This window comes from Akanthomyces muscarius, chromosome 4 (genome assembly GCF_028009165.1).
Source record: "Akanthomyces muscarius strain Ve6 chromosome 4, whole genome shotgun sequence".
Lineage (NCBI taxonomy): Eukaryota > Fungi > Ascomycota > Sordariomycetes > Hypocreales > Cordycipitaceae > Akanthomyces > Akanthomyces muscarius.
In genome coordinates this window covers 3,155,467-3,177,268 of record NC_079244.1, presented here as the reverse complement: position 1 = coordinate 3,177,268, position 21,802 = coordinate 3,155,467, and the positions used below count along the sequence as shown (strand labels likewise).

Here is a 21,802-nt window from a genome sequence, read left to right as displayed (position 1 = left end):
CTACGATAGGCCTTTACATGTTTAGACAGTAGTATAAACGGGAAGGTCTTTGTGTTCTACTGTTGAGAGCGTGGTAGACTGACCGCTCAGTCAGTGACACAGGAGAGGGCAGCCGCAGCGGACTGGAAGGCAAAGTGGACCTTTTATTCGAGTAAGTAAGACGACAGTATTCATGTCACTAAATCAGTACAACACTATGCTGGTACTTTATCGTCCCTAATGTTTGTAATTGTGCACATGAGTAGGGGCGCGCGCGAAAGTTTGTCAGCACGGGGCGCGATTCTAAATTTGTGCCTGGGCCAGTGAATCATTATTAATCCACCACTCCGTTCTGTCCAACATCTTGAACGCCCTTCTGATGTCAAGCGCAGAATAATACAGAGTTTAAGAGCTGGACTCAAATTGAAGCGACCATGTTCAACAAATTTGTAACTCCCCCTCTTAGTATATGAGCCAGCCATCACGCTGACAGAGTCGCAGAAGCAGAACTCGGACAGCCATCGCCGCCAAGTGACGAGAGCCTGCGACCGGTGTCGCCTGAATCGCATCAAGTGCGACGAGTCCACCTCGTGCAAAAACTGCAAGAAAAGGGGTGTGAAATGCAGCCGAGGGGGAAGAGACCTCCCGCTCTCTCTCCCGCAAGCAGTGAAGTTGGTTTTTGAGCGATTTATGGTTGATAAATACTCATCATACGCAGCGAAATCGAGAAGCTGAGGGCTCGTGTGAGAGACCTAGAAGCACAAGTAAATGGGCCGGAAACCGCGATAGGGACGGTCCCTCAAAGCAAGGGGCTCCCTGTATTGCAGGAGAAGGAGTGGGAGGGGGTCTGGATAAGAGGCCCTGGAGGAAGCCAACCACAGCTCTACGGTCCGCTCTCGTCTTCCTTTTTCATCTACCGCATGAACTCTTTCCTCGGCGTTTCCCTGCAGCGGTGGAGCCCAGAACAGCATCTCATCCCCAGTACCACGAACAAGGTCTTTGCAAGTCCTGAAATGCCAACCGGGACACACGGGGGCTCACACGGCTTCCTCTCTCAAGAGCAAGAGTCGTATTTTCTCAGACTCTTCTGGCAGACATTTCAAGTGACAGTTCCCATCCTCAACGAGGCTGGCTTTAAGGACCACCACGAGTCCCTCTGGAAAACAGAAACGCACGCACGCCCAGCCTCCCCCATCATCGATATCGTCGTGGCCTTGTGCATACAATACGGCATGGGCTTGGTCCCTGGTAAGCCTGGTGATGGTTCCGCCAAATCAGATATCGAAATCAATGACTCGAGCATTGCGGGTCGCCAGTACTATCGCCGATGCCAGAGCCACTTAGCTCTGGAGCTAGAGAGACCGTCCATCTCAACCGTTCAGTGCCATATTTACTCTTCTTTGTATCTCCACAACGCTTCATTTGTGAATATGGCGTACACGACCCTGGCCGCGGCCGTCCGCATAGCCCATACACTTGGCCTTCATCATGAACCATCCGAGACGCTACCAGCAGCCGAGAGACATTTGCGTCGGAGGATCTGGTGGGCCATTTCCGCTCTTGACGCCAAGATGTCTCTCTCTCTTGGAGCGCCAGCGCTGACACGCACGTCCTCGATGTCATGTCGGCTCCCCGTGGCAAGCGCCGGAGAGCATAAGCTGTCTCGCAGCCAACTCGTTTCCCCAAAGCCCGATATTACCTGGCTATCCTATCATGATTTATGTATAAAGATGGTCCACGCTGCGCAAAATGTCTCAATCAAGCTGCAGGAGAAAGGTAGCGAGCTGATAACTATGCATGGCGATGGTATCTATAGCAACCCCCGCCTGCTAGAAGAACTTGCCGGAACACTAACACAAACCGCATCCTGGGCACAGGAATGGATCAAGTCCGTTCCAGATAGTCTTCGCAACGAAAGAGAATCCGGAGCAAAGAGCTTCTCTCCTGGAGAGACCACCTTGGTATTGGACCATTGGTTGCCATCTTGGCTTCAGCTCCAGCGCATCTTACTGGAACTGCGTTACCATGACCTGGTTTTAAATATCTACCGCCCTTTTGTGCGCTTCTCGGCCCCGGATGGTGCAACACCCCTTGCAGACAGCCATGCTACAACGTGCCTCAGCCACGCTATCTCGAACACCTTCATCATCCATCAAGTTTTAACTGAGACGAATATTCTTCATGGTTGGCACGAGATATACAAAATCCAATGGAACTCTGCCATATCTATTGCCGGCTTCTGCTTTAGCTATCCGATCAGTCCGGGCACACTAGCCGCCCGAAAAGCGCTCGATACAACGGTTGAGGTCTTTCGCATCATGGCCGGAAGCGTGGCGATTGCCACGAGCGCAGCGAAGGTGGTACATGATCTCGCTCAAAAGGTAGATATAATCGCTCAACGCCTTCAGACCGGGCTCTCTACTATACCAGATCAAGGCTTTGGAGACATTTCCGATGGTAGCTATGCGGCATACGCAGACGGCAATGCGCAAGTCTCTGCGGCCTCGAATACTATTGGCGAAGATACATGGAGCGGGGGGCCTCAGTTTCACTTTCCTCTTGAATCGTTCGTGGATCTTGACACTTTGATGTATGATGGCTCCTCGACAAATGTGTGGCAAGACTTTCTTAGTATGTAATATACATATATGTTGCGATATTACATGAGCATTGCGACGCTCCAGGCGTTTGACGAACTGACAAACGAAAGACCAGTCGGAATGGCCCCATGCCCGTCGGCAGCGTCCGAAACAGACGGCGAGGAATTGAGCTTGACAAACGAGGACGATTTTCCGCTTCCAATGAATAATCTGTTCAATCAAAGCTATGGGGCTCTATATACGAAAGACGCAACCTATAATAATCGGGAATTACGAATACCATAGCCTCTCCGTAGTAGTCCTCCTGGATCTTGTCGAAGCGAGTCCGTCGCGCATTTATTCACCTTGGTCGCCGCCAAGGTTCTCGTTGTTGCGGTTCTTTTCCTCCAACTTCTGCTTTTTAATCTTTCTGTTCGCCATGAAGACGAGGGTCAGCTCTGCCGAACTCATGTACATGCCGAGCGCAAATACGAAGACGATACCCATGCCCAAAGACACCGCCAGCTCAAAGGTCACCACCGCGCGCGTCAGGCAGAGCGTCACGCTGCTCAGGTCCGCAAACCCTGTGAAAGCCGTTGGTAGCAGCAACGCCATGAGCACCTGGTTACACGCGTGCGAGGCCCACGATGCGGTCCCGAGTTTGGCGGTGCCAGATACCGGATCGCCGGGCGTGAGCTCCGCGGGCTTGGCGAAAAAGGAGAGCGCAATGGCAGCGATGGCGACGAGCAGCGTGATGAGGCCAAGGATCTGGGTTTCGAATCAGCTCTACTCTTGAATATACTGCGCATAATTTGACAGCCTGGGACTTGGGAACTTACACCATGTGCTGTGCGGAAGTGACCGGCTGCTGCGCCTGACAGAAGACCAAATACGAGAATAAATATCAAGGACGGGGCTACGACAAACAGCCTGAGAATCATGGTTGTTCTCGGCGTCCACGCACTGATGAGCAGCGGAATGCGAAGGCGAATCGCCATGTTCTGCAAGCTGCCCAGGGTCAGGACAAGAGGCCAAACCACATATAGGCCAATGATGGCGCTCGCAACTAGTTGCGAATGCAAACGTTAGCTCAAGACGCACAACTGACACCATACTCTTCTTTTTCGCCGACTTACTATGCACAGCCAAAAACGCCGCGTATCTTCCAAATGGCGAGCCGTTGATGGTCAGTGTTCCAAAGAGGTTAAAGTCTGACTTGCCCAGGTTATCCGCAAGGACGCTCCCGTCAACCTCAAATGTGCTCCCCTGCGACTCGACGCGAATCACATCTCTGGGAATCAGCGTCCTCACCGAGTCCAGCGTGTTCTCGCTAAAGTCGCCCGTGGGCAGCGTGCCGCTTTTTTGTAGTCCGCTGAGCAGCAGAAACAAGCCGCCGATGCCGTCGCATGTCAGCACGTCGACGCCCTTTTGCCCGACAGTGGAAAGAGCCTTTGCGCTGACCAGTCGGGTTAGGTTGAGCGGCGACGGGGCATTTTCCTGCCGCCGAGCGACGACAAGATCTCGTGTGTTCGGGTCGCCGGCGTCCCCGTCATTGTGCCACTGCAACGAACGCCGCAAGTTGATGCCGCGCGCGAGCAGCTTCTGGAGTGTCACGACGCCAGACGCCCCGAGCCCTTGACCAAATCCTACGACCGCGCCACCCGTTGAATCATCAAATTCAACCTTGGTGTCCGCAATCGGCCCGACGGGGGCCGCTGATGTCCCGTTGATGATGGCGTTGATACCGCCCACCGCCTGTACACCGTCTCCGGCGCCAGTAAGCAGGCCCCTCGCCAGGCCGTTGGCAATACGGGGCACGTCTATCTTTCCCACGAGATCCGTGATGCCGCCAGTGCCGTTGCCTCCCGATACACTCTTGACGAGCTTGCCTGCAGTGTCATTCGCCAGGAACCGTGAGGTCAGCCCCTCTGCAAAACTCTGCGCGAGAGCTTCGGCGTCAATATCCCCGCCTTGGGTCGATGAGCGTTGCGGTGACGCAATGTCCGTTTCGGGCTGCAAACCCAAGCCCACGGCGCTTCCCGTTCCTATGCCTTTTCCAAGGCCAGAAGCCACAGGGGCAGCAAATTTTGCGAGCATTCCTCCTGCATTCTTTGTCAATCCACCGAGTAGCCCAGTTATGTTCAAGTTTTTCGTGAGGGCATCGCTCAAGCCAAAGGAAAAGGTACCGGCAAGCTGCGGGATGTCTTTCAGAGATTCTGGCATCGGCGGCGCCTGGGCGTCCGCCTTGGCGAGACCAAGACCCTTGGCGCTGCCCAATCCGAGCCCCGAGCCGACGCTCAAGACTGTGGCACCAAGATCTACTGGCGGCAGATTCGACGCTAGGTTCTGCGCCTGAGAGGAGATGTTGATCTTGTCCGTGAAAGAGTTGCCCAGGCCAAAGGTAAACTTCTCCACCAAGCCCGGCACGTTTGAGGAAGAAGAGTTGGACTCGGCGCGGGATTTCAGCATTGTCATGCTCGCGAGCCCCAGCCCCATGGAAGCACCACTGCCCAGGCCACGTCCGGCACCGAGAGCAACCTCGCCGATATCCAGATCCGCAGGGATCAAGTTGCTTATGCTCATGCCGCTTCCATTGATTGAGCCAGTCAGGCTCTTGCTCACGCCAAACGCGAGCGTGCCCGCAATTTTGGGAATATCTGCCAGCGACGGCACAGACGGCGGTGCCGGCGTCTCAAAGCCGCTGGCATCTTTTTGCGTCAGCTTCAGCCCGAGGGCTGCTCCAGACCCGATGCCATTGCCGACGCTCAGAGCCGCCGAGTTGAAGTCGATGGGAGGAATCGCAGCGCCCAGGCTCTGCGCGCTGAGGTTGAGGTTGTCTGTCAGGGAGTTGCTCAGCCCAAACGCAAAAGTGCCAGCGATGCCGTTCAGATCTGCGTTGGACTTTGGCAGCGCTGGGGCCAGATCCGCCTTGGTGAGCTTCAGCCCCCGCGCCGCGCCATTGCCGATGCCCGTGCCGGCACTGAGAGCGAGGCCGCCAACGTCGAGGTTCGCGGGGACCAAATTGGCAAGGCTCTTCTGGCCAAGGGCGTCGGTGAAACTTCTACTCAGCCCAAACGCGACAGTCCCAGCCAGACCAGGAATATCCTGCGCCGCCTGGGGCACCGGCGGCGCTATCGACGAGTCGTTTGTGAACTTGAGCCCGAGAGCAGCGCCTTTGCCGACGCCGTTGCCGACGTTGAGCGCTGCGTCGCCAAAGCTAAAGTTGGGCAGCAGACCACCCAAGGACTGCGCATTCAGATCGGCGCCGCTTGTAAAGGAATTGCTGAGTCCAAATCCAAGAGTCCCAGCGATGCCAGGGATATCCGACACGGCCTTGGGCGACGGCGGCGCCAGATTCTTGTTCTTTGCAGCGAGCCCCAGGCCCTGCGCGGCGCCGCCGCCGAGGCCGCTCGCCAGGCTGAGAACAGAAGCGCCAATGTCCAGGTTCCCCGGGACGAGGCCCGCAATGTTGCTCACGTCGATGGAGTCGGTGAAGCTGCGGCTGAGGCCAAACGACAGCGAGCCGGCCACGCCGGGTATGTCCTGCAGGGAGGCCGGCGGCGGCGGCTCGATGCTCGCGTTCCTCGTCAGCTTCAGGCCCAGCGCGGCGCCCTTTCCGATGCCGCTGCCGACCCCCTGCACCGTGGCGCCAATGTTGGCGGGCGGCAGCAGCGACGCCAGGCCGCCGGTCAGGTTGAGGTTCGAGGTGAAGGCGCGGCTCGCGCCGAAGCCCAGGCCGCCGACAATGTCCTCGACGCTGGACCCGTTGAGCGGCGGCGCGACGTTCTTGCTGGTGACGCCCAGGCCCATGGCGCCGCCGCTGCCCACGCCGGCGCCGAGGGACGCGGCGAGCGCCGCGATCGGGGGCAGCTTGCTGAGCAGCGGGCTGTTCATGGCGGCCTTGACGGCCGTGGCCGTCAGCCCCATGGCCGCGTTGGAGATGATGGGGTTGAGACCGGAATTCTTCATGCCATTCTCCTGCGCGACCTGCTCGCCGGTCGTCTTGGCCTTGGCCGCCGTGGCGAGGTTGAGCGCCTGCGCTGCGCCCTGGCCGGCGCCCACGCCGCCGAAGAAGCCCGCGCCGGCAAAACCGCTGCCTGTCGAGCTGAGAAGCTTGCCAACGACATCGCCCGCGACGTTTGAAATGATGCCGCCTATCCCTCCCTTTCCGGCTCCTCCTGCCGCTGCTCCTGCTGCTCCGTCTGCTCCTCCTGCCTTGCCGGCATCGCCTCCCAGAATGTTGCCTAGAAGACCACCGAGCAAGCGTTTTCCCAGAGTCGTCGCCCCGGAGTCTGGCTCTGTTTGTTCGCCGGTGCTCGTCGCTTCCATATCAGTTTGCGCAATGTCCAACTCGCTCTCCGTATCTGGACTTGGGCTGGAAAACAGCCTAGCGAGTATCCCTTCCGCCCCTCCCTCTCCGTTGTCGTCGTTGTCGTCGGAGACGCTCCTCTTCAAGTCGAGGCGGTGTCGCTTGTCAGTGTTGGAGTTTACGGTATGTATATGACTCTCCAACTCATTTGAGAGCGTGCGAAGCTCTATGGCACCATATCTTGTTGCGGCTTCCCTGGTCGCATCGCTAAACATGCTCATCAGTGCCATGTAAGCTCTTCGAAGTTGAGCGTCATGCTCTTCGGAGAATTGTGCGAGCTGTTCAAAGCCATTGACCCCTTCCAAAGCATCGTGATTCAGGTCCTGCTCTGCTAGTGTTGACTGTAGAATCGTAAGAAGTAGCAGCAGAAAGGGTATCAAGTGGCGACACGCTCGCTGGACGGTTGTGCAAGCCATCTTGGTACAAGTCTAAGCGTTGAGAACTATTAAGTAATATGTCGACCGGCGACGGGCAATGCAAGGGGCGTAGAAGAGAGTGGTGAGGCTGGAACTAGCCAGCAAGAGGGAGTTCTAACAGCAATCCGGCGGAAGCAGCATAATTGGCGAGCCACTATTTCAGCGACGCTCATCTATATATATCCCATCATGATCGCCATGACCAAGCAACACGTTTGCCAATGTTGAGTTGAAACAGCGGGCTGCTGCCGTTTGGGAGCGGTTCGGCCCCCGGTTTCACCTTGACTGGGCGTAGAACCTGGGGCAAGTGCTGGAGAGGCACCGGAACTGAATTTATTCCAGTTTCGCGAGTGTGTGGATGCTGGAATCGTTTGGGTTTCAGGCAGATCTTAAGCGACCCTTTGCCAGCAAGACCCTGCGCCGATTGCTGTGCTCGGCTCCTGCGAAGATGCGCAGACGGGGTAGATCTCCAGGGCAATTAACGTTGAGTCAGTGATAGACATGCGACTGTCGATTGCTGTTTATAGAATTCATGCGCGATGCTCTTTGGCGCACAAGGCGAGCCCGTCAAGGGTCCATCCGATGATGCTGTGGATGGCTACGAGAGAGGATCTACTGGCAGCAACAGCACGAGCTGGGCATACTACCTACTAAACAACAGAGCAACATTGATGCAGGTTATCAAAATTAGCAATCCCGCTGAGAATTACATTTTTTTGCTCTTTTCTTTTCTTAGACACACTTCTTATCGGCATTTCGCAGGCATTGACGAGCCTTACTCGTGAAGTTGTTTCCAGGAGCTTGTCGTGAAACGTGACGATGTAAATGCATGGTTGAAGGTGCAGAACACATATATGGCCGCGGCAAACCAATAGGTGAGGGGTATAATAAATGCGCCCACGGACAAGTCTAATCTGGAGTATGGCAATTCCGCTTGACCATGTCATTACCAATAGTTTTGATTTCAAAAAGTCGCGGTGAATGAGCACGAGGAGGCGGCTTTTGTGTTTGCGACAGGGATTGGCAAACCTGCGTAGCAGTAGGCCGGCCGGCCGAATTTCGAGAGTCCCGAGCATCGCCGAGAAGGCCGAGATGCCTACGGAAACCCGAGATGGAGGCGATGCGCAAGCACGACAAACAGCACGTGAATGATTGGCCGCGGCGGAGTGGGAAGTGAAGTGGGGTGGCTTGGAGATGGGCGGGCGGGCGTGGCTTGTGAGCTGCAGCCTGGAGCCTGCAGGTCACCACAGGCAGGGGACAGGGCCTGTCTGTACTTTTTTTTTTTTAGTGAGCACACAAGCACGCAACCGTTTGCAGACGATTCCCTCAGCCCTCAAGCCCTGTAGCTTGACCGTAGTTTCAGTGTGGCTTCCCGCTAGAAAGAGTAGCGTAGCGAGAGCCCGCCAGCCAGGCAAGACCATCGGCTCAGCACCCGCCTGAATGGCCAATGGCCAAATTGAGCTCCGGTCCTTTCCAGCTCTTGCCGAAGCAGTATCGTCCTCCCTCAGTTACGTCGTGACTTGCAGCAAGGTCAGGAAAATTACCGCCGGCCACTGAATTTGTCAAATGTTTTGGTGAAGAATGTTTCCCGGGCAGCGGTCAAACATACTCGTCGCGAGATGTACAGGTAGGTAGGTAGTGGTGAACTTGCTATCGTATCGTGTTTGTGTGCTGACTGTGCTGCCAAATAGAGAGACGTGCCATCGGCAGTAATATCCGATGCGGCTCTCTCAAAGCCTGCCCATCTAGTTAAAATAGGGACGAGACGGCGGAGCTAACCTTTACATGACTACCAAAGTACAGGAGCATGGCGGCGTTGCCAATTGGTCTTAACCTGCAGCGCCGCGACATGCCCCGTCAAAACATCACAACACTGTTTCGATATAGTCTCATTAAAGCCCCCATTCCAAGCCCGCCAACAATGCCTCGGTACTCTCACGTGCTGAGACATGGCGCAACCAATTCCCCTTCGTCTGCCGTGTATTTAAACTAATTTACCCGTACAAACTGTCAAAATAGACTTCCCCATCATTGCCAATGCCGCGTTGCCTTGGCGAGGGGTACCAGTAGTCAGATTCTCACGCAGGTTACTACCGTCTTACTCAGAAACTTAGCCAGGCGACTGGAGCCCAGCCCGAGTATCGCACTAACACGCAGCTCCCGCCCCACGATTCCCTCCCCTGGCAGGGCTAGCAGGATCGCGAAAGACTGCAGGCCGGGTAAATAGCGCTGCCCAGAGATCAGTACTCAGTAATTTGCACGGGCGAAAATTGTGCGCCATCAGGAGACCGCGTGGGTGGTTCTCTCATCTGCTTGGCTCTCTCCGGGGGGCCGGACATGGGTGGAGGGCGAGACCTGGCGGGCTTTCAAGGTCCCCTCTTCTCACGTAAAAGCATACTAAAGGTGAGGGACACACGCGACACTGGGTAAGAATAAAGGAAACGAGATGCCCGTGTGCCTTTGCTTGCAGTTTCTCTCGTAATCTTCATATGCCATTTTCTCGATATTTTTTTTATTTCCTCTTGGGACCAGTACGAAAAGGAAAAGGAGGCGAACCGAAGACCTACCACTACACCACTACACGACTACACGTCATAGCCACCACGACAGCGTCCGACGCTGCAACCTCGGCTCTCAAGTCCCCCTCTATTCCGGCTTTTCTGCGTGCGACCGCACCACTTGGGCACCACTTTCGCGCCAGAAACGCACCTTTGAATGTCCTAGTGTGGGCGCGCCACTCCGATTCGTTCCCCGGCTTTGACTCAGAGCGACCCAGTATTCAGGGCGTTCAGAGGCAGTCTAGTTGCTGGTGCTGGGCAGTTTGGCTCGCCTTTATTTTTTTTTAGTCAACTGGTTATAGCGGGTGTTGCGCTGTGGCACACACCCGCGCCCGCCCTGCCGGCCACTGTGACTTCCCCTCTCCCGCAGGTCTGGGGCCGGTTCGCCGCGCCGCCAGGTGCCCCCTCGACCGCCGCCATGCGTCTCCTCCGTCGTCTTCTCTCCGACACATACTATCGCGCGAGGAGCTACCTGCCAGCATCACAACCGCCCGAGATGGCGTGGAAGGCTTCGGAAAAGTTAATGGACACCATCCGTCACTATGCCCAATTCCCTGCCACCGGCGTCAGTCTGCGCCAGATGGTCCAGTTTGGCGACAAGCCCTCCACAGGTTAGTGTCCGACTCTTTTGCTTTCCCCAGACAGGCTGGCCGCCTGCGCTCGTGATGGCCGCAAACCACCCGTCTTGCCCGGCAGGCCGCAGCAGAAGCACTCCGCGCAGCAGCCGCGCAACAGCAGCTCGGTTCTAACGCGCACTCACTAGGAACCTTATTCCGAGCTTCACAATTCCTTTCCGAGGAGCTTCCCATCCGCTTAGCCCACAGAGTCCGCGAACTGGAGGACTTGCCCGATGGCGTCAACGACATGCCCTCGGTTATCAAGGTCAAGGACTGGTACGCCCAATCTTTCGAAGTGAGTCGACCAGTCCACCCGAGCCGATTCTTTTGTCTTTTTTTTTTTTTACACAGACAGTTTTGCCTGCATTTTTCCCGAATCATTTTCGCTGACCCAGACTCCCCCAACCCAGGAAATCACACAGCTTCCCCGCCCCGAGCTCGACAAGGAAACACGAGATCGCCTGATGAAGCCCTCACGGCACGCCCTCATGGGCGGCTACCAACAGCTCTCCGAGGCCACACCCAATCCGTCCATTGACGAAGATCCTACCGGCTGGGGCCACACAAACGGCAACGGCAATGGCAACGGCAAGGCCAAGTCCCTCTCGCGACGCTACTACGCCACCGTCGACGACACGGGCGCCTGGCCCGCCGAGCTGCACCTCTACAACCAGCGCTTCGCCCAGACCCTGCACAAGATCAAGCGCCGCCACGACGGCGTCGTCACCACCATGGCCCAGGGCATCCTCGAGTACAAGCGCAAGCGCCAACGCCTGCAGATTGACAGCAGCATCCAGTCCTTCCTCGACCGCTTCTACATGTCCCGCATCGGCATCCGCATGCTCCTCGGCCAGCACATTGCCCTGACCGACCAGAGCCACCACCGCGACCCCACCTACGTCGGCGTCATCTGCACAAAGACCAACGTCCAGGACCTCGCCCAGGAGGCCATTGAGAATGCCCGCTTCGTCTGCGAGGACCACTACGGCCTCTTCGAGGCTCCCAAGGTCCAGCTCGTCTGCAACCCCAACCTCGACTTCATGTACGTGCCCGGCCACCTGTCGCACATGCTCTTCGAGACGCTCAAAAACTCCCTGCGCGCCGTCGTCGAGACCCACGGCATGGACAAGCAGGAGTTTCCCGTCACAAAGGTCATTGTCGCCGAGGGCAAGGAGGACATCACCATCAAGATTAGTGACGAGGGTGGCGGCATCCCCCGCAGCGCCATCCCGCTGGTCTGGACCTACATGTACACCACCGTCGACCGCACGCCCAACCTGGATCCCGATTTCGACAAGAGCGACTTCAAGGCTCCCATGGCCGGTTTCGGCTACGGTCTGCCCATTTCTAGACTGTACGCGCGCTACTTTGGAGGCGACCTGAAGCTGATTAGCATGGAGGGGTAAGTCAATGGCACTCATGCAGATTCGCCGAATTCTTGTCAGGCCGCTAACCTTGGACTTTTCCTCTTCTTAGATACGGCACAGATGTCTACCTCCACTTAAACCGCCTGTCGTCGTCCTCGGAGCCTCTGCAATAGCAACTAAACACCGCCGGGGCGTCCAGCCCATCATTGGTTCTGCGCAAGCGCCTCAAGGACAAGCAACGCCGCGAGGTGACGGAGCGCAAGCAAGTGGGTGACGCCGAGGCGGTCGTCAATGCGCCACCGAGCAGCTACAACCGTAGCGATGATCGGGAGCTGTAGCGGGAAGCCGAAACAGCGGCAGAGACTCGTCCGTCTTTGCAGGGGAGGGGGGCGGCAGCAAGAGGGGCTGCAGCAGATGGCATGTGGAAGACTCAAACGCCCCATGGTCGAACCCGGGTGATCGGCCATCAGACATACTTATCCACCCTTCTTTTCTCGTCTTCTGTTTGGCATTTTATTTTCAATTTGTTGAGCGGGCACAACAAACTTTTTTGAGGCTTGCAATGTGTTTTTTTCTTCGCCTCGGGGAAAGGGAAAGGGAAATTCAAAGAATTCGGACATCAACCATACAGCATTGGGGGCTCATTTTTTTCACTTTTTTTTCGCTTTTGTTTTCGGGATATTGAAGGGCCTCGGGCACAAATTGTTTTTCCTCTCTTTCCCTTTTGACTTACAAGGTGGCAAAATGTAATTTAGTTGGCGTATATCAAAGGATGGCGGCTCTTGAAGCAGAGTTCGCGTTCTGAAATGGAGTAACATTGTCTTTTCGCAACTATTCGCATAGCGTGACTTTCACTAAAGGTGCACACTGAAAAAACTCCTTATCGAGGAAGAACGAAGGGATAAATCATTGTAGACGAGCCACGTGAAGAAATTGAACGAGATTGGGAACAACAGCCGAAATCAGAAATGCAACCAGAACAAGAGGCACATTAACACAAGCCCAAGCGCAAAGAAGAACGGGTTATCCTGTAATTGACGAAACGAACAGCATGCGATATGCTTCAGAAGATAGAAGCCCTACTCAGAGTCAGAGTCGTAACCGATCGGGCGGATGCGCTTCTGCGTGTCGATTTCTCGACGCATGTAAGTTGGCTGGATCTCACCACGGTACTCCCGCATCTCGGCGGAAGACATCCGAGCCTGCCAGATTGATTAGCAAAACGGCGTCTTTTCTGACCGCAGCATGATCACAAACATACCTCTGCATCTTTGACAAAGCGCCCCTTGCCTGGTCTCGACAACACTGCCGACTTTGGTTTTCCCACGCGGGTCCAATCGCCCACCACGTTGGGGTCGTTGTTCTCTGCAGAGACAGCTTCCGACGAAAGAGACGCTGCCGAGTCCAACACGGAGTCGGGTCGGCGCCGCTGCAGCTCGCCATTTGGGCCCCAAGCGTTGAAATTGTTGACAATGGACGCGACGTCCGAGTCAGTGTCGAGGAGCGTCGTGGGCAGCGACAGGTCCCCCGCTGTCGAGGAGGCGGCCGACGAGGCTGCTGCACTCATTGTCTTGTATTTTCCGCGCAGATGCGGCGGGAGAGTTACCTCGCTGCTACTACCAGCAACAGACGAGGTCTCGGAGGCGGCGGCAGAGGCGGCGGCTTTGCCTTCGAGGTGTGGCGGCATGTTAGATCGAGTGGAATAGGTGTCGTCGAATCGAGAAAGGAGCTCGCCAATTGAGGTAGAACCAACAGCTGTAGCGTACGACTCGTCGAGGCCGAGGGAGGAGAATGCCGTGACCGGAGCCTGTGGTACTGGTGTCAGCGATGTGGTAGTAAATGAAAGACAGGGACAAACAGAAATAGTCAGGCAAGGAAAACGAGGGGAGGAAGGGGAAAGAAGCGAAATGAGATAGGAAGAGCCGCAAAAGAAAACAAGAATATACCTGTGGGAGGCCTTCGTCTTCGCCATCAAAGAAATCATTACTCAGTAAGAAACGGTTCTTGAGCATCTGCTGCTCTTCCTCCTCCGGCGAGATATGCCCGGTTTCAAGCGGCCCCGGCGTGAGGGTCGGCTCTTGGATCTCGATCCAAGCCACACAGCGTCGGCATTGCTAGCAGTAAATTGTTTAGAATATCAGGCGTAAAAGACTGTCGGCGTCATGCAACTTACATATTCGCCTTTGCGGCGCGAGCTCTTGCTAAACTCGTCAAGCGGCTTCACCAGGTTGCACAGCTCACAGCGCAGCTCGGAGCGCGATCCTGATGCGTGCTGCTTGCACGTCATGCCGCTGTGGGCGGGGTCAACGACGCGCCCTGTCTGCAGGTTTCTTTGCTGCGCGTTCGAGAACTCGGAAAGGTTTTTCCACTCGCCGCCGACTTTGCAGCGGAAGCTAAACGTCACGGTGTTGGTTGGAGCCGTGCGGAAGGATTGGGAATATAACTTACCGCGTGGGGGCGCGTTGGGTCATCGCTGGTTCCGGCTGTGGAACGAGGAACTGATGAATTTGGAGATGGAGGTACGAGGAGTAAAAGTAGGAGAGAGGATATCTACCTATTTATTGGTGTTGGTCGAGGCTGGCAGCTGGCGGCGGCGCCACACTGCCAGCTGGCAGGTGTCAAATTCGCCGATGCTCCGTTTGCCTAGGCCGGTGCCTACAACAGCTTACTCTTGTCATTTACCTGGCTGCACGGAAGAAGGGTGTTTCTTACTGGCAGAAGATATGTATACCCATCTACACGCATGTGGAGGAGATGTAACTAACATTACATGGTAGCTTTACACCTGCAGTTATTGATCTAAACTACAGCGAGATAGTCCTCATATCTTTTAATAAAGACCGATATAAAGAACGATCTGTACGACTTGAGGGGGGCAAATTCTTCCAGAAAGGAAAATAAAATATAAAATTCATTACATGGCAAGCACGAAGCAGCCACTTACAGGTTGGCCGCGCTAGTTTCTTGCTCGTCGAGACATCATCACAGTTTAGCAACGCGGAGGAGTGACTCGCAAAAAGAAATCAGTGATGTTCTATCAATTCGTAGAGCTCAATCCCTGGATTAATATACACAGGTATAACCGACCTCGGTCTGAATTGCTGCATAAGCATCAACGATTGCAGCGAGGCACCCGCTGCCTAAGGAGGCCCCACATCTGGAAACCAGGGACACCTCGAACTCTCATGCTCGATTCCTCATCTTTCCACATCCTGCTGCCGGAAAACTAAGCAGAAACAAACACGACCAATAAATTGATCAGTGATATAGAATAAAGGAAGGTCTTTCACGCACATCTGTGATTGCTACATTGCCATGGCTTCCAAGACTGGCGGGCCTGCCCGAAAAAAAATTGTTCACCACCTTGGGTCACCGTTCACCACCATTTCCTGGTACGCGAATATCATGGCGCATACTACCGCGCATTCCTTCTAAGAAAAGATCACAGGCCAGAAATATCCCAAGAAGACCAGGATACCATACTTGAGCTCCTGTGCGAGTAAGTTGTGCGCCGCGGCAGCTTACTGGTGCAAAGACTTACCGTATTCCAGATATCTCAGTCCAATTGGCAAGCATCGACAAACACACATCAAGCCTTCCAAGGGGAAGCGAGCAGAAAAGAAACGGAAACGTTTGGATAAAGGCGCTGGCAGAAACACTGTACCCATGGCTGTTGATCAGCCGGCTAAACCAGAGATTGCATCGCAAGTGGATGTTGGCTTCAATTCAATCACTACTGGCCTTCAAAATACAAACAAGGAAGGGAAAAGTGATGGAAGACCAGAACGAGAGCAGAAATATTCCATGGTTTTCGTCTGCCGTGGCAACCAAACTGCTGCCTTCAACAGTCATTTCCCTCAAATGGTGGCCGCCTCTCCAAACGATGTGCAGGCAGATCAAGCAACACGGTTGGTGGGGTTCTCAAGGCCATGCTCTGACAGGCTGAGCAGCAGTCTCGGGATAGCGCGCGTTTCATCCGTGGCCATCGAGAAGGATGCAACGGGCTCCAGCGCGTTGTGTGAGCTGGTGAGGAGGTCTGTCAAGCCTGTGCTATGTGAATGGCTTGACGAGGCTCGGAGTCAACAATATCGTCAATCTAAGATAGTCTCCAAGGAGATTTCAGTTGGTGGAAAGAGGAGCAAACCAACGGCGGCGCAGTAGATGCAAATGGCATGTAGAGGCATGCAGGGCAGCACATCACACCATTAAGACTTCGCCTCCCGCCTGTAATTACAGCTCAAGTTTTTATTAACTCAAGAGCGGGACTTCCTCGTTCCTACAATATCAATTCACTGCTTGAGCATATCGTTTTTTAACACGCGCATTTCCTCTTCCGTTGCTGTAGCCACCTGCAAACGGCAAGTGCAGTCAAAGGTCCTGCTGCCGGCCGGCCGCCAGCTGGCAGCTGCCAAAGGAAAACAAGTCTGAAAACAGATCTGCCACTCGCCTTTTCCTTCTGCACTGCCTTCTCAGATACTCTTCAGCTTCGCCTTTACATCATCACTCTCTCTAACAGCAGCTGCGAGCAAATTCTGTTGCCGTTCTCGTCTTCAGACTTTTGCATCCATGGCGAATTACAGTTATAACGACAAACAAAAGCTTGCTGATGCCATCGCTCTTGCAAGAAGCTTCTCCAAGCCGAAGCCAGCTAAGAACAGGAGCAACTCTCGACCCCAGGCATACTCAAAAGGCCATAGCAGGCAGTTGCGAAGTGCAACTCGGCAGCAGCTAACGCAGTCTATTGTCCGTACGTATTCCAGTAAATTGTACCGTACTACAAACGTCCTAACATATTTCAAGGACCCATGGCATTTATCCCCGCTGCCGCAAAAAGTCACAGGCAGCCACCTCGGGAGTTTCAAGGTCGCCGGCCAACGATTTCAATGGCTGCATGGCAAGAACAGAAGAATGTCCCATCCATCACTGGCGGCCAGGGGGTTGATTTTCTAAGTCGGAAAGATGCTCCGACCAGCGCTCCAGCAGGTAATTGATCGGCGATTATGTCCCAATCGAATACTACTAATAGTTCCTGCCATAGTCCAGCCTGCAATGGCGTCCACACCCGCAGTACCGCAAATCTTGTCCCGTCCAGCACAATCTCAAGCCCTGGCCGTGACCACTGCCCCAACTTCAGTGCCTACAAGTTCGGTCCTGGACGAGTTCTTTGCGCTCATGTCTAAGCATGAGAAAGAGATGGCAGAGGTTGACCCTCTGGTAGATCAATTGCAGCAGTGGAATCTACAGTCCCCGGCTGTAACAAAGCCCAAGGCCGTGTTCAGCCAGTCTGCGAAAACTCCCCTGGGAGACGTCAGCAATCTTCCTCAAAAACCGCCTGCTAATACCATGATCAATCAACCTCCCCAGTTGGCTGTAGGAGGAGTCGGGGGTCTCCCTCCAAAACCGCAGCTCAAGACAAGATCCGCTGCATGCTTGTTCGAATCTCCCGAGGCACATGTACGTCTGCCACCCAGTAATGCACAGAAGGAAATGACGATCGAGTCACCATTGAAAATGAATGGACAGCTCTTGACACCACTGCAAAAGAAAGCATCTGCCAGGTGCAATTGTACGCCAAAAATCAAGCCCCAAAAGGGCCTGGCAGCATCTCGTTTCGCATCCAAAGAAACGGAAGGCTCACCATTTGCAAACAGATTTTCAGTCAATTTGCAGATTGCTATTCACCAAGAGTTCTGTCCTCTGTTCGCTGAACAGAACAAATCAAATACTAGTCAAGGTAAAGATACGAGCAACGCGCAGCGAGCACTGCGAGCTGACGCAGAACCGTTCACCCCCCAAAGCTGCAAGAAGCTGATTGTCGATTCAGGATTTTAGCTGCGGGAATGGATGAGTTGTTCTGCTACAGAGTAGAGCACAATATGGGTTGTTGATGTTTGTATTTCATGAAAGTTTATATACATCTATTTTGAGTTCATGCCTTTTACCAACAGCTGATGGCCTTCTCTTACTTTTGGCGAATAGTGTTTGCGTAGTAGCTCGCCCTCCCAGACAGTCGTCGCGAAGGGGTTGCTTCCCTCCACACTGTCACTGGCAGGGTTAAATCGCCCATCGCCTTTACGTTCGTCTGTGTTCCACAAGCTACGGACCTTCTTCCCATGTGTGTGCGCGACATCCCCGAGCAGCGCTAACGTGCCTTGACACGACTTTTCCGGTAACTGCAGCGCGGAGGTCATGAGTTGTTTTGTAAAGGCCGCCAGTCTCAGCGGGGGCACGGAGCGAATATTCCACGGCGGCAGGAGGATGGCGGTCAGGGAGCGGAGGAGCAGGACGGTCGTGGTTTGCACGTTGATGCGCGAGTAGCGATGGGCGGCAAAGGTTGAGCTTGGGGGCTTGGTGAGCTCGAGGTCGGGGTTGGTGGAAAGGTCGAGAAGAGAGCGGTAGAGGTGGGTGGTGAAGTAGGAGAGGTCGAGATGGAGGTCGTTGCGCGAGTTGTGGGCGTCTTGCCCGGCGAGAAGCGTGTGCGCGGTCACGGTGCAGAGCAGCGCCTCGCGGGTGAGGTTGCGCGGGGGCTCGGTGCCGTCGCCTTCTTCATCGTCTTGGTCGTTGTCGACTTCGGCAGCGTCGTCGCCGTTCTCCTCTGCCTCGGCAGCGTTGGCGTCCTGGATGCTGTGGCGGATCAGGTCCTTGAGGGCTTCCAGCAGGTCGCCGAAGAAGTCTTGGTTAATGAGACGCGCGTACTTGGCGAGACCCTCGAGAACTGCTCCCATCAGGTGCGGCTCGCGCTGCTTGAGGACACGGAAATAGCACGCGAACACCATCTTGAGCGTCTCGGACTGCATGCGCTCGCGCTCCTCGTGGCTGACGAGGGCGTCGGCCTGTGTCATCTCCTTGGCGATGGACTTTTGCTCCTTGAGCACCTTGCGCTCGCGCTTGGTGCGGAATTCGCGCTGCTTCTTCCTCATCTTGTACGAGAGCTGTGCAGTCGCGGCGCCGTCGTCGGCATCCTCGCCCTCCTTGTCGACGCGGTCCTTGGAGGCGGTGCCGCGGAACTCGGATAGTAACCGCAGAGCGAGGAACAGGTTGAGCACGACCTGGTCGACCTGGTACTCGCGCGACTTCATCATCTTGGTGAGCAGCGAGACGGCCTCCATGGTCGGACGGCCCTCGTCGTCCTGGCGAAAGAGCGTCTCGAGGGCCTGCAGGCACTTGTCGGCATCGTCGTCGATGCGGCGCTTGCTCAGCTTCCAGACGAGAATCTTGAGCAGCTCGGTGCGGAAGTTGAAGTGCGGCGCCGCGGTGAGGAGAGCGCAGGCGCAGGTGTAGGCAATGTTGGAGATGCTCTGCGCCCCGGGGGTCTTGGCCCTGACGCCCAGGCGAGCGATGCGGTTCAGCTCCTTGACGTAGTGCTGGTAGCCAGAGACAAGGGACTGCTCAAACTGCCGTAATTTTCGAACGTCTTTTGAAATCTCTCCTTTTTGCTCATCTTCTCCGAGTGGTCTTATACGGTAGCCGGGGATAATGTCCTTGTAGACGGCCATTTGCGTCATGAGCGCAAGCATCTGGATGGCTGTGATGTCCGCCTCGCCGTACTTGGCAAGTGCCTTCAACGAGGCAATGTTATCCTCGGGATTTTCGTTCAGAGCCATGGCGAGCTTCGCCATTTCTTCCTGTGCCTCGAGAATTTGCTGCGATTCGGGGATCGTCGGAACTGCCTCTTTCTCATCCTCCTCGGGCTCCCATTCGGCATCTTCCTCGCGGCCTTCAAGCCAGTCGGTGTCGCTCTCGACCGAAACGTCGTCGCCCTCGGCGTCGAGACTGGTCAAGATCTCTAGTCGACCGTCGGCCGTCTTGATCGGCAGCTTGTTGCTCTCCTTCGGCTCCTTCTTCTTGCCCTTGCGCGGTCTCGACTCGTAGTCTTGCTCTAAGTTCCAATTTGAAGCATTCTTGAAAAATGCTTTCTGGGCAGTCTTTTCGGGTGCTCGCGCGCCGTCGGTGACCTCGGCGGCCACCTGCGCCAGCTTTCTCTTTTTCGAGCCCATTGCTGGCATTTTGGAGTGAATATGCTTTGCCAAACAGCTGAGATTGCGCCTGAAGAACTGCTAACAAAAAGTTTTGTCCGCCCTGGTAGCAAATGGCTGCGACAGGCCAGCATAGTGGACTCGTTAGTGCATGTCGCGACCAATCAAACGTAGAGTTGAGTGCTCACCGCCAAAATTTTGTGATTTTCTGCCGGATAAACGATGCCCCTCCAGTGCCAAAAATTTATGCTAGGCGGTCGGCCGCTAACTTTTTGAGCGTCGTCTTGCAAATACAATTCTACTTATTTTATTCTTGACATCAATTGCAGCTTTTTGGTGCAACCATGGGCTTCCGAAAAGCGCCGACGCAGGCCTTGAAGGCGGCCAACAAGCTCAAGCGACAGGAGCTCTTTGTGCAGCACAAGAAGAGCAAGGATAAGGACCGCCGCGAACACCGATTCCAGCGCAAAAAGGAAGAGGACCGCAACCCGGAGCTCAAGGCCGCTCGACTCGCCAAAAATGTGACCAAGACACTGGACCAGAAGCGTGTCTGGGATGATGTCGACGATGACAGTCTTGGTGCCGTGGTAGACGTGGAGAAGCTCAAACGCAGACGCATGGAAGAAGCCCTGGCAGAAGAAGAGGCAGCCTTGAACGCTCCGCTCGACGAAGACAACGACGAGGACAACGATAGCATGCTTGCCACCGATGATGAGGATGACGAGGCTCAAGAAGCGGCCCTGGCCAAAGCTCGCGCGAAGCGTGCAATCAGAGACAGCAGTGCGGTCCCTTCGACTACCAGCACCAATCTGGACCTGACGCCATCATCGCTGGCTCTCAAATTCCCTACGCTGTTTACCGATATCCCACCTCCCACACCTAAAATCCTCCTTACGACATCACTGAACTCCACGCTACATGAGGAGGCGCACCTACTCACCACCCTCTTCCCCAACAGCAACTACATTCCCCGTTCATCACATCGCTACGGCCACAAGTACTCTCTGCGGGAAATTTGCAAATTTTGCATTGGCAGAGACTACACCGCCGTCGTGCTGCTCAAGGAAGACCTCAAGAAGCCTACAGGCCTATCGATTGTTCACCTGCCAGCAGGCCCGACGTTCCACTTCTCCATCTCCAACTGGGTCGAGGGCAAGAAGCTGCCCGGCCACGGCAACCCTACCAACCACTACCCCGAGCTGCTCCTCAACAACTTCAAGACGCCCCTCGGCCTGCTGACGGCCAAGATCTTTCAGACGCTGTTCCCGCCCGCGCCCGAGTTCCAAGGCCGCCAAGTGATTACGCTGCACAACCAGCGCGATTACATTTTCGTGCGCCGCCATCGCTACGTGTTCCGTGACAAGCGCGCCACGGAAAAGAGTGTCCTCGCCCCGGACGGCGAGAAGCTGAAGGGTGTGGAGGACATACGCGCGGGACTGCAGGAGCTCGGCCCCCGATTCACGCTGAAGCTGAGGCGTGTCGACAAGGGCATCGGCCGTGCGGGTAGCGAAGGCGACGATGCGACACAGTGGGAGTGGAAGTCCAAGATGGAGAAGGACAGAAAACGTTTCAACTTGTAATTTCATAGCGAAGCAGTGCTAAATGACATTAAGAGATTGTGTATTTGTACCAGCTGCTAGATATCCCGTGAAATGTTCCACTGGTTAAACAGTTGCGGCGGAGACTCAATATTTATTATCAACTAGACAATAGAACATCTATAAAAGAAGATGCCAAGTTCCAAATTGGAGGGTGTGTTTTTTCTTTCGCCTTAAATGTTTCATTTATATTGACAAACAGGTTCTCGTTGCAGTCATGGTGGTTGATCTTCTCATTAGCGCTAGCCTCGACGCAGTAATTGTTCAAGAAATCAGCGGGCCAGCCGTGGCAGGTTGACAAGCCACTGTGGACTTTTTTATGCTGATAGCGCTTTCTGCTTTG

At 55.0% G+C, this 21,802-nt stretch overlaps 7 protein-coding genes across 8 annotated transcripts; 4 read left to right on the top strand and 3 right to left on the bottom strand.

Moving 5' to 3' along the window:
• Positions 1-413: 413 nt before the first annotated feature.
• Positions 414-2,748, top strand: LMH87_011740 (uncharacterized protein; the record flags this gene model as incomplete). The annotated part of the gene is made up of 4 exons (XM_056200933.1): positions 414-428; positions 481-650; positions 698-2,610; positions 2,690-2,748. 4 exons carry the CDS (start codon positions 414-416, stop codon positions 2,746-2,748), a joined length of 2,157 nt encoding a protein of 718 aa, XP_056052734.1.
• A 167-nt stretch (positions 2,749-2,915) lies between these two features.
• LMH87_011739 (uncharacterized protein) lies at positions 2,916-7,343 on the bottom strand (the record flags this gene model as incomplete). Its single annotated transcript, XM_056200932.1, has 3 exons — positions 2,916-3,326; positions 3,398-3,624; positions 3,695-7,343. 3 exons carry the CDS (start codon positions 7,341-7,343, stop codon positions 2,916-2,918), a joined length of 4,287 nt encoding a protein of 1,428 aa, XP_056052733.1.
• Positions 7,344-10,319: 2,976 nt separating this feature from the next.
• LMH87_011738 (uncharacterized protein) lies at positions 10,320-12,058 on the top strand (the record flags this gene model as incomplete). The annotated part of the gene is made up of 4 exons (XM_056200930.1): positions 10,320-10,512; positions 10,665-10,813; positions 10,929-11,920; positions 11,995-12,058. 4 exons carry the CDS (start codon positions 10,320-10,322, stop codon positions 12,056-12,058), a joined length of 1,398 nt encoding a protein of 465 aa, XP_056052732.1.
• Positions 12,059-12,964: 906 nt separating this feature from the next.
• On the bottom strand, positions 12,965-14,356 carry LMH87_011737 (uncharacterized protein; the record flags this gene model as incomplete). Its single annotated transcript, XM_056200929.1, has 5 exons — positions 12,965-13,087; positions 13,147-13,692; positions 13,832-13,999; positions 14,059-14,278; positions 14,334-14,356. 5 exons carry the CDS (start codon positions 14,354-14,356, stop codon positions 12,965-12,967), a joined length of 1,080 nt encoding a protein of 359 aa, XP_056052731.1.
• Positions 14,357-15,200: 844 nt separating this feature from the next.
• On the top strand, positions 15,201-17,717 carry LMH87_011736 (uncharacterized protein; the record flags this gene model as incomplete). Of its 2 annotated transcripts, XM_056200927.1 has the most annotated exons (9): positions 15,201-15,277; positions 15,334-15,384; positions 15,437-15,793; positions 16,583-16,632; positions 16,686-16,868; positions 16,924-17,192; positions 17,260-17,339; positions 17,537-17,619; positions 17,710-17,717. In XM_056200927.1, 9 exons carry the CDS (start codon positions 15,201-15,203, stop codon positions 17,715-17,717), a joined length of 1,158 nt encoding a protein of 385 aa, XP_056052729.1. The 2 variants fall into 2 exon arrangements, with proteins under 2 accessions (XP_056052729.1, XP_056052730.1); XM_056200928.1 differs by having other exon boundaries at positions 16,924-17,339; positions 17,430-17,619.
• An 86-nt stretch (positions 17,718-17,803) lies between these two features.
• Positions 17,804-19,882, bottom strand: LMH87_011735 (uncharacterized protein; the record flags this gene model as incomplete). Its single annotated transcript, XM_056200926.1, has 1 exon — positions 17,804-19,882. One exon carries the CDS (start codon positions 19,880-19,882, stop codon positions 17,804-17,806), a length of 2,079 nt encoding a protein of 692 aa, XP_056052728.1.
• A 323-nt stretch (positions 19,883-20,205) lies between these two features.
• LMH87_011734 (uncharacterized protein) lies at positions 20,206-21,441 on the top strand (the record flags this gene model as incomplete). The annotated part of the gene is made up of 1 exon (XM_056200925.1): positions 20,206-21,441. The coding sequence occupies one exon, from the start codon at positions 20,206-20,208 to the stop codon at positions 21,439-21,441; it is 1,236 nt and encodes a 411-aa protein (XP_056052727.1).
• Between the last annotated feature and the right edge of the window lie 361 nt (positions 21,442-21,802).